General features: G+C 43.1%; 1 protein-coding gene across 3 annotated transcripts in view; it reads right to left on the bottom strand.

The window, feature by feature from the left end:
- CBFB (core-binding factor subunit beta) overlaps positions 1-15,457 on the bottom strand; it is a 37,127-nt gene that overhangs the window by 4,076 nt on the left and 17,594 nt on the right. For 2 of the 3 annotated variants that reach the window (XM_084270209.1, XM_084270207.1), the window contains exons 4-5: positions 13,356-13,472; positions 7,223-7,318 (exon numbers count right to left, since the gene is read on the bottom strand). In XM_084270209.1, coding sequence (XP_084126335.1) covers positions 7,223-7,318; positions 13,356-13,472 — 213 coding nt within the window. Of the gene's footprint in view, positions 1-7,191; positions 7,319-13,355; positions 13,473-15,457 lie in introns of all 3 variants that reach the window. The other variant, XM_084270208.1, reaches the window with a different exon arrangement.

Raw genomic sequence — 15,457 nt, forward strand, 5'->3', positions numbered from 1 at the left:
TAGGACAGTGGGACACCATCCTCCTCATCCTCCTCTAGCTGCTCAATCCTGATGGGTCCTGCAGTTGATTGTGCTTTCAGAAGTGACAATAAAGCTCCTTAACCTGAGCTTGAGAAACATCTGCCACCACCCACTTCCTGCATACATTCAGGGGCCTCCAACACACCTAAGGAAACCAACTCCTTTCGCCACAAGTTCATCGGGGAAAGATAACGCCGTCCCACCGCATGGTTTACACGACAGCTCAGAGAAAGCAGAACTGGGAAAGCTAGAGGTAAATTTAGTACGGTTTAGGACAGGGTTGCCATGAAGACAGCCCTCTCTATTGATGAATCACAAACCCACAAAAGCAAGTATGGGACCTCTGAATATTAGGCAGGAAAGTCGCAAGTGCAATGGTACGCGCTGCATATATAACTTGGGCCACTGGTGATGAGGAGTGAGGGAGGAGGGAGATAATTTGAAGAAGGGCTGTCACAAGGAGTAGCCAAAATAAAGTCTCTCCATGGACAACTCCACTGCAATTCTTTAATTGCGTTCTGGCAGCTCCATCCTGCTGAAACAGACAGAGCAGATGCATTATGTGCCTTGGCATCTGTCATCTATAATTTACTAAATAAGTGAAAAATCAGGCTATGTTATGAAAAACTAAACAGTGAACATTTGGATTCTCTTAGAAGGACTGTCAGCCTCCTGAAAGGGATTAAAAACCCAAAACCCTGAGAACGCATTGCAGATGCTTTTCTAAAAAGCATACAACCGCAGGAGGGGAAAAAAGCAGCCCCCAACAACCTAAACAAAACCCAAAACCTGAAATAACCAGAGCAATACTCAGAAAAACGACCGGTTACAATCAAGCACACCTCTGCGTCAGTCCTGCTAACTGAGGCAGACCCACATCAAGAAAAGCACCGCTCAGAAAGCCCTTCCCTGTGCTGCTGGTGAGGAACAGCCTCTCCTGCAAAGATCAGAGCACGGTTAAAATGCTGGCCAGGCCTCTGCTTCAATTACTCTCACTCAAGGGAAGAGTAAGGGTGGGGAAACTGAGAACTCAAGTCAGCAATGCCAGGCCACTGCAACCCAGTAAGAATGACGGCTCCTATATAACAGAGTTTTTATTTGGTGACAGGAATAGCCTGATGAAGCACCCCGTATGCTTTCAGGTCTCTGTGGAGCTTGGAAAGACTCTCCCCACCCAACCATCACTTCTTGAGCAACTTCAGCCACAGCAGCAAAGGGACCATGCCATTGCTCCCTGCTGTGCCTACAAGCCACTGAGAGTCAGTCTGGGATACGATGCAAGAGATGTTGTAGCCTAGAGCCAGCCTCTGGAGCTGCTTTATTTGCTGGCTGTAACAGCCATTCTGCAACCACCTCTCTCATTTCACTTGAGCCTGGGAAGAAGTAGCCCCGACCTTTCTTAATGTCAAGCACCACTTAAGTTATGCAAATAATGGAAAACAGTCTCTGAAATTTGGTAACAGACCCAGGCAGCAGGCTAAAGCACTTGTAGAACGATTGGTGTTATGAACTCCACACCTGATGCTCCTTTTCATTCCTGCATCCATTTTCATTGCTTTTTAACCTCAAAGTCAAAATAAACCATTTTCTTGACAACAGCTCCAGCTAAAAATCATTCAGCACCTACCTCCATCCAGATTTCACTTCAAGCTTCCTTCCAACAGGCTACTACCTTGAAATAAGGCAATCTTCACTAAAAACATCCATCAGTTGAGATAGATGCCAGGTCTGCTCTCCCATCACCAGCCACTTGAGAGCTACAGAGCACGACCAGGCTAATCGGCATCATTTGCTTCCCAGTTCTGACACACTCTCTTGGTCCAAAATCTTTGCACCTTTGTTTAAAGAACTACAGTGAAGCTGCTGATTCTGGTAACCAGACTACAGTAACAGCAAGGTGAGGAAGGAACAAGGTAACAGAGCAAGGTCTGAAGAGCACCAAGTACAGACTAAAAAAACTTTACTTTTTTAATGAAAATTTCCTTTCTAAGGGGAAGCAGCTCGAAATGCTGCCTTTTAGAAAGTATTGTTTGAAGGCTGGTACAAAGGTTATAAATTTATAATTAATATTGATTGCCTCCAGACAGTATTCCTCTGTTGCTCAGCCCCTTTCTAACCTTCATTGACTGAAAGAAGACGCTTATATTACAGCATTCCCCGATTTGCAAGATTGATCTCCTCTGCACTGCCGTCAGCATTGATCCTGTGCAGCACAAATTGTTTTTCTGATATATGCATTCCATAGCACTTTCACACAAGTACCAGCTCAAGCTCTTGTCAAGCAGCTGAGTCGGGATGTTACGGGCTTACTTGCACTGTACTCGTGTTGTAGAACCAACCGTTCGAGGGGAGGTGTGTTCACACATGTACTTACTGCTTTTTTCTAAATGAAACTCTATTCATCCCAAACACAAACAAGTCATATCTATATATGTGCTCATATACACACACACAAGCATATACCAAGGCCATACTGCCCACTGCATATGAAGAATTAACAGTTTGGGTTACTCTCACATCCAAAAAGCTGTGTTAAAGGTTATACTAGTCCTCTGTAATTGCAAGTTAGGAAAGTATATACTACTAATAATAATTATATTAATTCCACATTAATTTTTGAGGGGAAAAACCACCTTAAAAGTCAGAGAAGTTGATGAGAAGTAACATTCCAATAAGTGGTTTCTCTTTTCTCCTGAAGTTAGTTATACTTAACAAAAAATTTCTTCCTAATACCCAATCTAAATCTACCCCCTTCCAATTTAAAACCATTCCTCCTTGTCCTATCACTCCATGTTTTAAATAGTCCCTCCACAGCTTCCTTGTAGGCCCCTTCAGGTACTGGAAGGCCTCTATAACATCTCCCCAGAGCCTCCTCTTCTCCAGGCTGAGGAAGCCCAGTTCTCCCAGTTTGTCTCTTGTCTAGAACCTCAGAAGAATAGGAAAGTCAGTCCTACTCCTTGATTTTGTTTCACTTCTGAAGTGTTTACATTTCTAAAACACCCCCAGGATTTTGCTACACAGTTCTCAACTTCAGCACCATGAAATGAGACAAATCTCTCCCATTTCAACTCAAAATTCCCAGCAGACAGTGAAAATGTGTAGAAACCTAGGCTAGGACCAAGTGTTTAAAATCTAGGTAAATTCTTATTCCAGCCAGTTTTCCAAGGGTGGGATTTTCTAGTCCTTTTGTATTGAGAGGGATTTCTCGTGGAAGGAACAAGAGTTGCAAAACATGGTCTTTGGTTTTCTTTTCAGAAGAAATGATGGTTTTTAAAACGAGAATTTCATGCAGTTTCCTAAAATGGCTCTGCTTAGCCATTAATGTAATTTATATTTAGCACAAGACCACAAACAGACAGATTGCTAGACTAGACTGTTTCAGGGAAGAGCAAACCACTCTGCCTCTTTACTCACGGTGCTGCTAAAACAATGAGCATGGCAGTATAATGTGGGGAATGAACACAAAAGAGAAGAACATGGTATTTAAAAAATGCCAGTTGAACCACTGAAAAACTTTGATGAGATCTGACCCACCCCCCCAAGGTAAAGCCACCCATAGAACATCTTTAGCTAAGTTCAAAGATAACATAGTTGGTCCAACTACGTACTTAAATAGATCACTTCAGTGCAGGATTTATGGTACCTGCTGTGGCTGAGCTCTAAAAGTTTATAGAAAAACCCAAAAGGATTTTGTATCCAAAACTGAAGCCATGTTAAAACATAACAGAGTGCAGCATTTCAATTCAGAAACGCTTAAAAACTTCAATGAAAATTCCCAAGTCCACTCACACCCTATTTACATTCAGGGAATGCTGCTGCTGCACAAAAATATGATGACTTCAGGAAATTCAAGTACACCCTAGCAAGCACTACTCATTCTGCCCACAGATGGAGAGAATATGCTCACTGAAATATAGGTGTGCCAGTGAGGTCATCAATGGAAGGGATACTATGTGAGGACAGAAAGGCAAAGCAGACCTGGCAGCACTCTGAGGGGTTTTTCCCCAATGTTATGTTTTTGGGGGCTTCTGGTTTTATTTTTTTTAAAGGATACTTTAAAATGAAAATTAATGTAAAGTATTAGTCCTAAACAGCTACTGCACTTGCTAATTGCTCCCCCCCCCCCTTCAAAGTATCACTGTTCTAATATTTAACTGTTTTTAACAACCTTTGCTGATCACTCCTAGGCAGGGACATTCCACTTTGTTTTAAAAGTCTACAGAGGGACTTGGAGTAAGGAATCTTTTCAACACAAAAAGCTGTGTAAATAAAGAACTGAATCTGATCATTTTCATATGCTGCCAGGCTTTTGGTGGATAAATGTTTCCAAAGAGTGGCGCCTCTGTTTTGGGTAGGATTGGGTGGAATAGCGCAGGATTCCCCTTCCCTCCCTCCCTGAAGCAGAATCTGGTCTCTATTACAGGCATTTCAGCTGCAGTTCTACTGTCTGAAATATCTCGATTTTATACAGTGTTGCAATTCCCCAAACAATCATTAGCACTGATGAGATCCTGTTCCAGGTCTGGCAATTCCAAGTTTTAGTCTCCATGCCAAGCTTAGCAGGAAAGCAAAAATTTTGAATAGTGATGAAAGGGGAGAGGCTCTTCATCTGCACGTAGGGCAACCTACAGAAAAACTCACATGGCATGCTCAGACCCCCACCTCTTCTGGCTGCCCCATTAAAAACCTTCGAGTACCATCTCTGCAGTGCAACCAAGATCCTGTCCAGCCTACAGACATCACCCTGACAGTACACAAGGCATATAGCTCGGAGTAATGTTTTTATAGCTGTCAGCATGTAATCATCTGAGGGGTACAAACTGCGTTTCCCAGCTGATCTGAGCGTGTGAGCACTGGGAAGTCTGGAACAGGCCATAAACTCCACAGACCTGGGAATGTGTGTTCATGCATTACTTTCCACTGAGAAATCGGACTGGTGATCAGGACCGCTTTACAGAAGTGCTTACTGACTAAAGTTAACTTGATTCTGCCCAAATGCTGTATTAGAATACAACTGGAGTGAGAGTCAGGGGAAACAATGAACAGGCAGAAACCCAACTGGCTCCTTAGCAAAGCACTGTAAGTCTGCCTCCGCTCCCTCCCCTGCCCCCAAAAATCCTGGGTTTTATGCAGTCCTAAGAACCAGAGCGCAAGAATTAATTTGTAAACATTCCAGATACACAGCCAGGACTTCTTCCCCCAAACACACAACTGAAAAAACTGAAGCATAAAAGCCAATGCTGGAACTGCAAGTAACAGAGGCAAAGCTCTCTGCATTATACATATTAAACATGAACAGTAGAACAACAAATAAAGCATGCATAACAAAACAGACTGCAATGATTTACAACGTGGATTTGATCACACATAAATTTCAAGTACCTTTTGACAATGTTTTTCATTCTGCTTAAATGCATTTCAAGTCAGTAATTTTTTCCCCTTTTCTTCCTTTCTGTAGGTGATCTGTATCTGTGCTTTCGAGCTGGGACAACGCCTATTGGTGTTTTAAGAGAAAAGGGGTACCAGCAGCTAATAAAGGACATTGTTCAGTAACAACTGCCTGCTGCCTTATTAAAAGCAAGAGTCTTTTCTGAAGGTCTTGAATCCAGCTCCTGCAGCTGGCCAGGGATGATGCTTTTTGTGTCTCAGTGTCACAAGTTTTGATGTCTGTCATGAAGCCCCAGATGCTCGATATCACTTCAATCTTGCTATTAATTGAAAGAGCTTTTGCACATGCTAGCTGCAAATAAGTGTTTCCTGCACTTGGAGGGTAAGTCTCACAGAGCTATGAGAAGTTATTTCAAGAAGCCTCGTTCTTTCTTAACCTTACACACTCAGTAAGCACACAGCTCCTCTGTAGTAATGGGAGTGGGGAAGAAGGGCACAGTAAAGGAAAATAAATCAAGAAAAGCTTGAAGTAAATTGAGGTCAAGGACACAAGGCTGGGCTTAGAAGTTCCTTCTGCATCGTTAAAATTAAGGTTGGCTGCCACCAAATTTAATCCTACCTTCTTTTTGGACTGAACTTCGAAGCAGGTTCCAACTATGCTGTGAGAGAGTCACTCAGGAAACAGAGCTGTTGCTCCAAGGACCCAGTGGCAGTAAGGCCTCCAAGGCAAGGATCTTGCCTTTGCCACAGCCGATGTCTGACCTGGCTTCAGTGTTTGCAGGGAGATGCACACCAGCCATCCCCCATGGTGAGAGATCCTATTCTCCACATCTGCCTTTTCCCTCTCATTCCTATGCTCAGCATGTCTTCCGTTTGTACTTGGAAGGGAAGAATGTCTGCCTAATCACCTCAATTATCAGTGAGGACACCAGGACAAATGCAGCTTAGCAGTAATAATAATAATAAAGTTCTCCAAAAACCTGGGAAGCAGCAGATTGATCACATTTGATTATAGGAGTCAGGCTGTACTGATGAAGCAGGAAACAGCAAGGGAAAGAAATTCATAGTGTTTCTGTTTTCTCCCTATTCTCTGGCTGACCTACACTGGGGCCTTAACTTGCCACCTCTCCTTATGCATTACTCGTCCTCTTACAGCTCTTGCTTTCCTGACATCTCACAACAGCTGGTTTCCATTCCCTTCCCCGGCTCCTCTTTTCTTGATCCCAGCAATTTCTGCTCTCATCAAGAATGAACAAGATTCAGGACTGTGGGGCCCTAAAGAAGCCAAGAACAAGGCAGGCTGGATTACACCAGGGAGTAAGACTCTCCACCAGTAAGAAAAAGGCGAGAAGAAAATAAGAGGAGCTCGTGCAAGAAAGCAGACTGTGGCATCTGATTCAATCCCCTGGTAACGTGTCCCACAACGTGGGATAGTGAGCTACAACATTCAGTGCCTGCAGCTCTCAAAGCCCTTCCTGGGTCAAAAGATCCCTCTCTCTGCTACTGAAGTATCTTTTGGGAGAGATGTCAGCTCTGTGAACAAGTGTTTCCTCACAGCTTAAGTACCCACAGAAAAGGCCATCTACAGAAAGGAAAAAAAAAAGGATAGATCCAGAGAATTCTTATCAGAACCTCAAAATATTAACATACATTTTACATGAGTTAAAAAAAAAATCAATATATTATGCAATTTTTACATGACAAGCAAACAAAAAAAACACACAACATTGTAAAAACAGACAAATAAATAGAAACAATCTAAAGTTTTGGGAAAGTACTAACCAGTTACTGACAGCAGCTGTGAAACCCTCACCTCCATTTCCTCCCGATGAGACCTGTCTCTATCCTCAAATTCACGAGTTCTTCGACGAGCTTCTTCAAAGGCTTGTTGTGCCAATGCATCCTCCTGCTACCAAACCAGAGGACACAGTGTGACACAAAGGACTACCCTCTTTCCACCAGATCACATTTCCTTTGAATACCAGGGATCACTTGGCAGCAAAGACAAGCATGTCCTAGAGAAACTGCTGGAACATGGATGACCTCCAGCAAACGCCAATAGAGGTTAATGAAACAATACTCACCTTCATCTCTGCAGTAGAGAGAACTGGAGCTCCTACTAAAATACATTTTCAAAGGAGAACTGCTTTTCAAAAGAAGTTTAAAATGCTGCTGCTTTTTTAGGAGCTAGGAATCCTGAAAAGTTATATGAAAGAGGCAATCCATTTTGTTCTCCTTAAAGTCACTTTGAAGTCAGCATTCACAGGCATATCTAAGTAAGAGTTCACTAGCATCACTGAAATAATCATCATTTAACCCTCTGTCATTTAAAGAAGGTTATTATCTAAACTACATGCTAAATAAAAATCCACCATTTTATCAAAAGCTGCTGAAGGGGCACCAGTATGAACACACCACTGAAATTATTTACATTTAGATGCATACTCAGAAGAATCCTGCAGGATTTCAACAGCCTTGTTGTTTATGTCCAACACAGTGGCTTATGCACAGGAGTAAATTTAATTAACGCTCAGAAAAAAAAAATAATCCTTTGAATCTTGTTTTCTGTTAGAAAAGGCTTTAAATTGAGTGTTATTAATACCTAAGCTGTTATTAATTGGGCTACAAATTATTTCTCTTAGAGAGACCTTTTAGCACACGCTTTGCTCAGAATGAAAACAGATAGCTCTGTTCCCCACCAGCCTCTGAGAGCATTCACAATGGAGGAGTCAAGTCTAGAGGTCCCACAAATCAGAAAGGGATAAACTGCATGGCTTCTCCCTCCTCCTAACTCCTCAGCTCTAATTACTACTAACTCTGATTCCCACACCCCCACAAACGTTATTTTCAAGTCGATAGATTTAAATTATGGAGAAAAAAAAAAATCATCCTAACCTTGACTGTTAAGAGGACAAAAGCATGTTGAGAACCCAACTAAATTTGAATCCACTGAGGGATTAAGCACATGCATTTTTTAATTGAAGATAAAGCATCTCTAGTCTGGGAGAATGTTAAATTGCTCTTTTTGCCGCCGGCGCAATCGCGTCCCCGAAGCTGCGGCGGGAGGTGATGTGGACGGGTGCCCCTCGTGGCCCAGCACAGTTAAATACAAACATCTGCCCATCATAACGCCGCGCAGGCAGCTCCCCAGGCAGCGCCGCTGAAGGGCAATGTTTAAAGCTGCCAATAAGATCATGTTTTAACACTACCTACTACTTTTAAAAGAAGAATTTGGGCCCTCATAGCTATCTTCATGTTCACGCAGTGCATAGCAACCAAGGTCAGACAGTGGAAAGTAAGTTTGCTCTTCATAATGCAGGAGGATAGAGATAAAATAGGTAAGCTTTTCTCCCAGATGACTACAGAAAAGCTGCCTTATTTCTCATTTTAATAACCCATACATGTCATTATTACCTTTTTTTCCAAAAAGGGTTTAACTGAAAGCAGGTTTTTTTATAAACTATTTCTGCATTTCAACGTATTTTAAAGTGGTCATGAAATAAATGGCCAACGTATTTACTCAGCCAGGGTATTTTAAAGAAATGGGCATAACTAAAAGAAACTGAATCCACAGGAAAAGAATCAGTATGCTGACATCCAGAAGGAACACATGCTGGCAGCTGAAACACAGGTTGACTAACATCAGAGAAAGGGGAGGGGGGAAGCATCAGAACACATTAAGTTTAAAAAAAATTCAGCTCCTGGTGATGTGTTATAATGGAAATTAACAAGTCTCAGGATCTCCTTACAACAGCAGTTTAACAAACTCTTTTCTAAATGTCATTCAAACCTTGTAATTACAGCTTAGCTAATTTGGCTGTATGAAGCCAAATCATTTCTCTATCTTAGTTTCAATCAATAAAAACCCTCCTGGTACAAACCTACTACACAAAAAAGAATAAGCAAAGCACGAGCCATATCAACATGAGAACAAAACTAAACAAAGCCCCCAACTCAGGAAAAACAAACAAAAAGAGACACAAGCATAACCAGCTTAATTAAACACACCCGCACTCATAGACATCCCCCCTCCCCACAGCAGCCTGGCAGGAAAAGACTCAGCAAGAACAACCATTTGGAACTGATGAATCTAGGGAGTGAGAAAGCTCTATTACAGGAGAGATGCCCCAGTGCTAAAGACAGTGTCTTTTAACAGCATTCCAAATAAACACCAAATCCAGAGAAACTGCAGCCTCAAGTGGGGAAGATATTCAAGCTCGCAGGCAGAGCAGCTGAACCTGGGCCTCTGATAACAATGTTAAGGCTGCTCAGCAGTGAACATTAAGATGCTCTGAAGGAAAGAGAACACTAGTTTACACATTGCAATTCAAGTACTTTAGTGGTGTGCATGTGATTTTTTCTCCTACCATGTGTTTTTTGACCCAGTGAAGGGTAGTATTACTTCCAGAGCACGGCAGAGAAAAGCTTTCTCTCATCCCAGCATTAGTTAGCAAGAAGCAGCAAGAGACAGGGCAACACAAAAACCTCACATCTGTAGGAGGCAAGCTTTCCAGAACCTGGGAGTAAGGCAGGGCTGTGAATCCCAGAGAGATGACTTCTTAAGGAAAGACAGTGGGTACCACAGGCGCTGCACCGCAGCACTTACACCCGCTCTGACATCAGCGCTGCTTGGGGATCAAAGTCGGCAGTTCGGTCAATTGCCACTGGCAACATCAGAACAGTTTTTAGAAAGGAAGCAGACAGAGACAGGAAAAAGGAAACTGAAGAAGACAGAAGACTGCCCAAAGGTTTACACCACTAACAAATACATACATAAAACCGCAATGCAACATCAAGGGCGCATCTACTGCTCTGTCTGCGTAGTACCTTACCACACCGGTAACTCGTAGGTACTACTAGTAGTGTAGGAAACAAGACTACCAATGACCTCCTGGAAACAAACTGCACACCTATAACAGTGCAAAGACACCTCTGTAGATCCACGCTGTGCAATGCTTCCAGCTCAGCACCCTGTACTCAAAAGTCAAGGAAGCACCAACACCTGGGAGCATGCATACAGCCCCTCACAGGTAAGAATAAATCACATGCTCAGTGCACAAACACTCCCTGAAGACAGCAGAAATGGATGCTTGTATGTAGGTAGGACAGCACGTACACACTGGGGAGCTAAAATAATCCAAGAGCATGCAGAAACATACATGGGGAAATTCAAAAGAGAAAAATTGAAGCCATGGGTCACCTGCCCACCCTCTTTGTGGAAGGGCGGCACTTTCTTCAGGAACTACCTGATTTTGGAAGAAGAGCGACACTGTCTCCTTCTGAGTGCATGTTCCAATAGTCTCAGTTCAAAGGGCATGGGTCTTAGCATTCAGTATCTAACTTAACTGTCATGGATCAAGAATCTTGGGATTTATCTGGCACAATCCTCAGGGATTTGACCTTGCTGCTTTGTAAGCCATAACAGCCCAAAGGCCTTCTCATCAACCCATCCTTCAGCAGTTACTGTCTTCCCAAAGAAATGACTGCTGCTACAGGAACTGAGCCAGCCCAAACCCTGACACCCAGCTTCAGAAGGAGCAAACACCACCATGAGTAGTGGCATTCAAGTAAAAACCTGGTTCTGTGGCTTTTCTGATGGATTAAACCCAAAGGTGTCAGGACAATTCTCAGAAGAGCCTACCCTCTCTTCCCAGGCATCCTGAACAAAGCACGCAGGGCTGGAACTTTCAAATGCACCATTTTGGCACAAAGAACTTCTATTTAACCCAGAACATAATAATCAAGTGCAAACTGGTTTCTTAAGTTAGGAAGAGACAAGGCACCACAAAGCTTGCAACTATACCCATCACCACATAAAATGTGATTTGAATATTCCCAGCTCTTGAACAAAAACAAATTAATCAATATTTGGGCCCCTCACTACCAGAAAAACATTGAGGGTCTGGAGTGTGTCCAGAGCAAGGCCACAAAGCTGGGGCTGGAACACAAGTCGTATGAGGGGCAGCTGAAGGGCCTGGGACTGTTTAGCCTGGAGAAGAGGTGGCTCGGAGGACATGTTACTGTACTCTCTCCAGCTCCCTGAAAGGAGGTTGTGGTGAGCTGGGCTCAGCCTCTTCTCACAGATAAGTAGTGACAGGACCAGAGGGAATGGCTGCAGGTTGTGCCAGGGGAGGTTCAGGTTAGAAATGAGGAGACGTTTCTTCTCCAAAAGAGTGTTTGGGCACTGGAACAGGCTGCCCAGGGACATGGTGGAATCACTGTCCCTCAGGGTGTTCAAGGAAAGGTTGGATGAGATACTTAAGGGACATGGGTTAGTGAGTAATAGAGGTGGTACGGGGATGGTTGGACTAGATGACCTTGGAGGTATTTTGCAACCTTAATGATTCCATGATGTGGCCTCCAGTTCTGCATGTCTAGAGTTGAGTGTTCTCCGTATTTCAGTGGAATCGAAGGGTTCCCACTTGTTTAGGGATGATCAACTGTGGCTACAGAACAACTGAAAGGCAAACTGCAAGGAAGGGAGGGCTTAGAACGAGCAGCACAGAGTGGAAACAGAAAACACATCCCAATTTAAGTCAGCTCCAGTGCACAACTGCCAGAGGCGATCCCCTGGGGGAGGCGAGCCACAGAGTGAAAGTAAAGGTAATATGGAAAACAAACAGTTTGTGTGAGTAGAAGTTTTTGCAAGGATCACCCACACACATAAAGTAGAGATGTTAATGGAGAGACACAAAGGAAATCACCAGTCTCCCACAGATCAGCTCATTTAAGATAAGTGAGCCGTTTTGGGACCCTGAGTTTAAGGGAACAAAAGAGGAAGGAGATAAAGAAAGCTCCATTTTTATTATGCTATCAAGGTGAAAAAGACAGTTTCTTTTTAAGAGATATTAAACAATGGTTCAAAGTGAATTATTTAAGTTTCCAGAAAACATTGAGGAAGTCATGATGGTCTTGGGTGAAAGGAGAAGTCTTCAGAGAGAAGTTAAAAGAAAATGGCTACGTACAGGTACAGAGTAAATCATTACGAATCATTCGCTGGAGCACCAATACAGAACTTGGAGAGGAAAAAAATAGAAGGCTGCAGGAAATTGCTCACCCTTCTTCTTTTCTCTGCATGCTTAATAAACCCTGTTTTCAGAACACTTCGAACCATACCTTCACACAGTTCTGTTTCTAAATTATCAGGCTACAGAAATGAACTGCTGAGCACACTGTAAAATAGAGATTGTTCGGATGCAACTCTGGTGATTTACTGTCTGCTGCAGAGACAGATCTGTGTGGAAACCCACACAAACAAAAACGCTTTGTTACCAAGCTACATCTCAAAAGCAAAGCATCTGACTAAATTAAGGAACCCTACAGCTGCGTAAGTGAAACTTATATACATGGTCTGCACTTAAAAAGTCATTTCCTCTGTGTTTATTCTGTTCTCGTGTGTGTCCAAAGATTCAGCTGCTAGACAGTCACTTTGGTGGAAGGAAGTAGGTAGGTAAGAAGTACATCTCTCAAAAAAAGTGGCCATACCTTAACAGAGCACTGTCTACCACTGTTGTGAAAACAAGCAGAAAAACCCTATCCATGACCCCTCCACTATGTAATAGAACAAAAAAATACTGACAAAATAACACCTTAAAATAAGCAGTAAGAACCGACTTGACAGTTAAATTGTTTCGAGTCACAGACAAAGCTTTTCAGTACTTTAAGTTTTACTACTCTGTAGCAGGGTAATTGTGCTAAGTCACCCACAAAGTTGTAAACTACAGATGATTCCTGCCCCTAATCTTTTGGTCTAATTCAAACACTAGCTTAGCTACAACCACATCATTTCTGAACTTCTATACACTGTAAGTTTCCCTTGTAATTTGTACTCAGAAAGCCAAGACAAAAAGCAAGCAAATTACAAGGTGTGATCGCTACCAGCATGTTTCCTTCCAGAAGAACAAATACATGTCCAAGGCACAGTAGCCATGGGCAGACCGTCTTACCTGGGCTCTCTCTTCATCAAATTCCAGACAGCCCATACCATCCAGCCTCTGTAGATCTATCCAGCCTTTCCAGATTACACAGACACCATTGAGAATCATAGGTGCCTTCAAGTACACCTGAAATAAAACAGAACACATGCTATGAATTTGAAAGCACTTCCACGCACGCCTGTACAATGAAAACGCTGATGTGGGAAGCTTCTCTATGTATTCTTAGAAGAACATCCAAACCAGCTGGTAACACGAGACTCCACATAACAGCTTCTCCTGCCTCCTTTCCAAGAACTCATTTCAATCAAGTGAGTGCTCTAGCTTGTGCCTACTGTACTGCATGGAATAAATTTAAACCGTGTTCTCGTTTTATAAAAGCCGTCACACACCAGGATTTAGTTAGAACCCTGTTACTGCTTCCAGTTAAAGCAACTGTTTTTCTTGTCAGCTTAACTTCCTTCATGCCACAAAGAGGGTGGCATGCTGCCAGAGAAGATGCTTTAACACACGTTTAAACGGTTACACACATGCATGATGTCTCAGTCCCCAGCAGCACATGAGCTCTTTCAACATAGAAGCACCACCAGCTTCAGCCCTCCTCAAAACTGGCTGGTTTGGTAAAACACACTACACACACCACGCTAAAAATAAGAAAGCCTTCCTGTGTCTGTTCTAGCATTTGAGAGTGGCTTTTCAAGAGATGCAAGACCAGACGGTCAAAACCCATCTGCAGCATCACTGTGCATAGTGCCTTGAGCTGCAGCAGAGAATAATGCATGAGCTTAAGGCCCCATACATCTAGATGATGGTGCTACAGTGATTTAAAGCAGAAGTGCTTCCCCTTCTAAAGATCAGAGATCAATCTCCACACAGGAAATTTAAAAAGAAGCAAATACAACACTAAATGAGTTTGACACCCTGTATTTAATGACAGCCTTAAAAAGGGGGAAAAAAAATGAAAGTGAACCAACCAAAACCAGCCAGCAAAATTACCTAAGTTGTGAAGAAAACCAACTTCCAGTGGTTATTTCAGCCTACTTGGCAAGTCAAGCCCCTGGTGGAACAGAAGTTTATCTCTGTTGAATTGCCAGAGAAACAAACCACGTACACAGGCCTGCACCCACTTCACATTTAATCAAAAATCCTGTTGAGCCTTTTAGGCCTTCGGGGTGGCCCAGCTAAGTAGGGGAATTCTCACACAGTGCCTCCTTTAATAGCTCTAACTGCATCCACCCCCTGGCAAATCCTCAAAGTATAATTGGTATTTAGCCCTGCAACACATTTCAAAGCACCCTGACCCTGCCTACCTGCCCAGTGCCACACTTACCAGCCAGGGCCACTCAAGCAGAAAAAGGAATGGCAAAGGGAAGGGGAGGGGGTGTGGGGAAGAACAGGAAACCTTCCTCAGGTAAAGGCTGTCAAATTAAGCACTGAACTACCTCAAAGGTAGGGAATTCCTGAATGCAAGGGAGGCAACAAATAACGTGACACCAACTGACAAACACCTGGTGTTATCTGCCAAAGGAAATGCACATTTGATCTCCCAGCTTGATTTTCACACCTCGGCACACTTCAGCATGAAGTGACATACTCCAAAAGTTTTACTTAGTGCGACACACCGCAGCTCAACAGCAAAGAAGTAAAAGTTTATCCAAGCAGATCTCCTATGCATCCACTTTCCTATAGCAGGGTCTCCTCTAAGAGCAGCAGAGACTGGTTTTCTGTCCTTGCATTCACAGGCCAGCTAAGCAAGTCATCACACCTATGCCTTCCGTGAGGACAGCCACGCAGGCTGCAGGTCTACTGGCCACCAGCCTCTGCGAGCCCAGGCATCAGAACCAGCGTGAGTAAGATGTGGACTACCAGGAAACCACCTCCCAGGGCCCCCATTTCAAGATTAATCATTTCGAACACACGAAATACAACACTACTCCCTTTCAGCAGTCTTCACTCATTCATCTCACAAGATACACACCAAGTACGTGCACTCAATTTAATAGATGAGTTTAGGTTAGAAGTGAAAGACAGTTAGAGAGGCTATTAGAATCAGAAGTCCTTGTCTTCAAAGAGGAATGCAGAATAATTTTAAAGGGGGAAAAAAACCCCCAGCA

Source organism: Gallinula chloropus, assembly GCF_964237585.1.
Source record: "Gallinula chloropus genome assembly, chromosome: 13".
Taxonomy (NCBI): Eukaryota; Metazoa; Chordata; class Aves; order Gruiformes; family Rallidae; genus Gallinula; species Gallinula chloropus.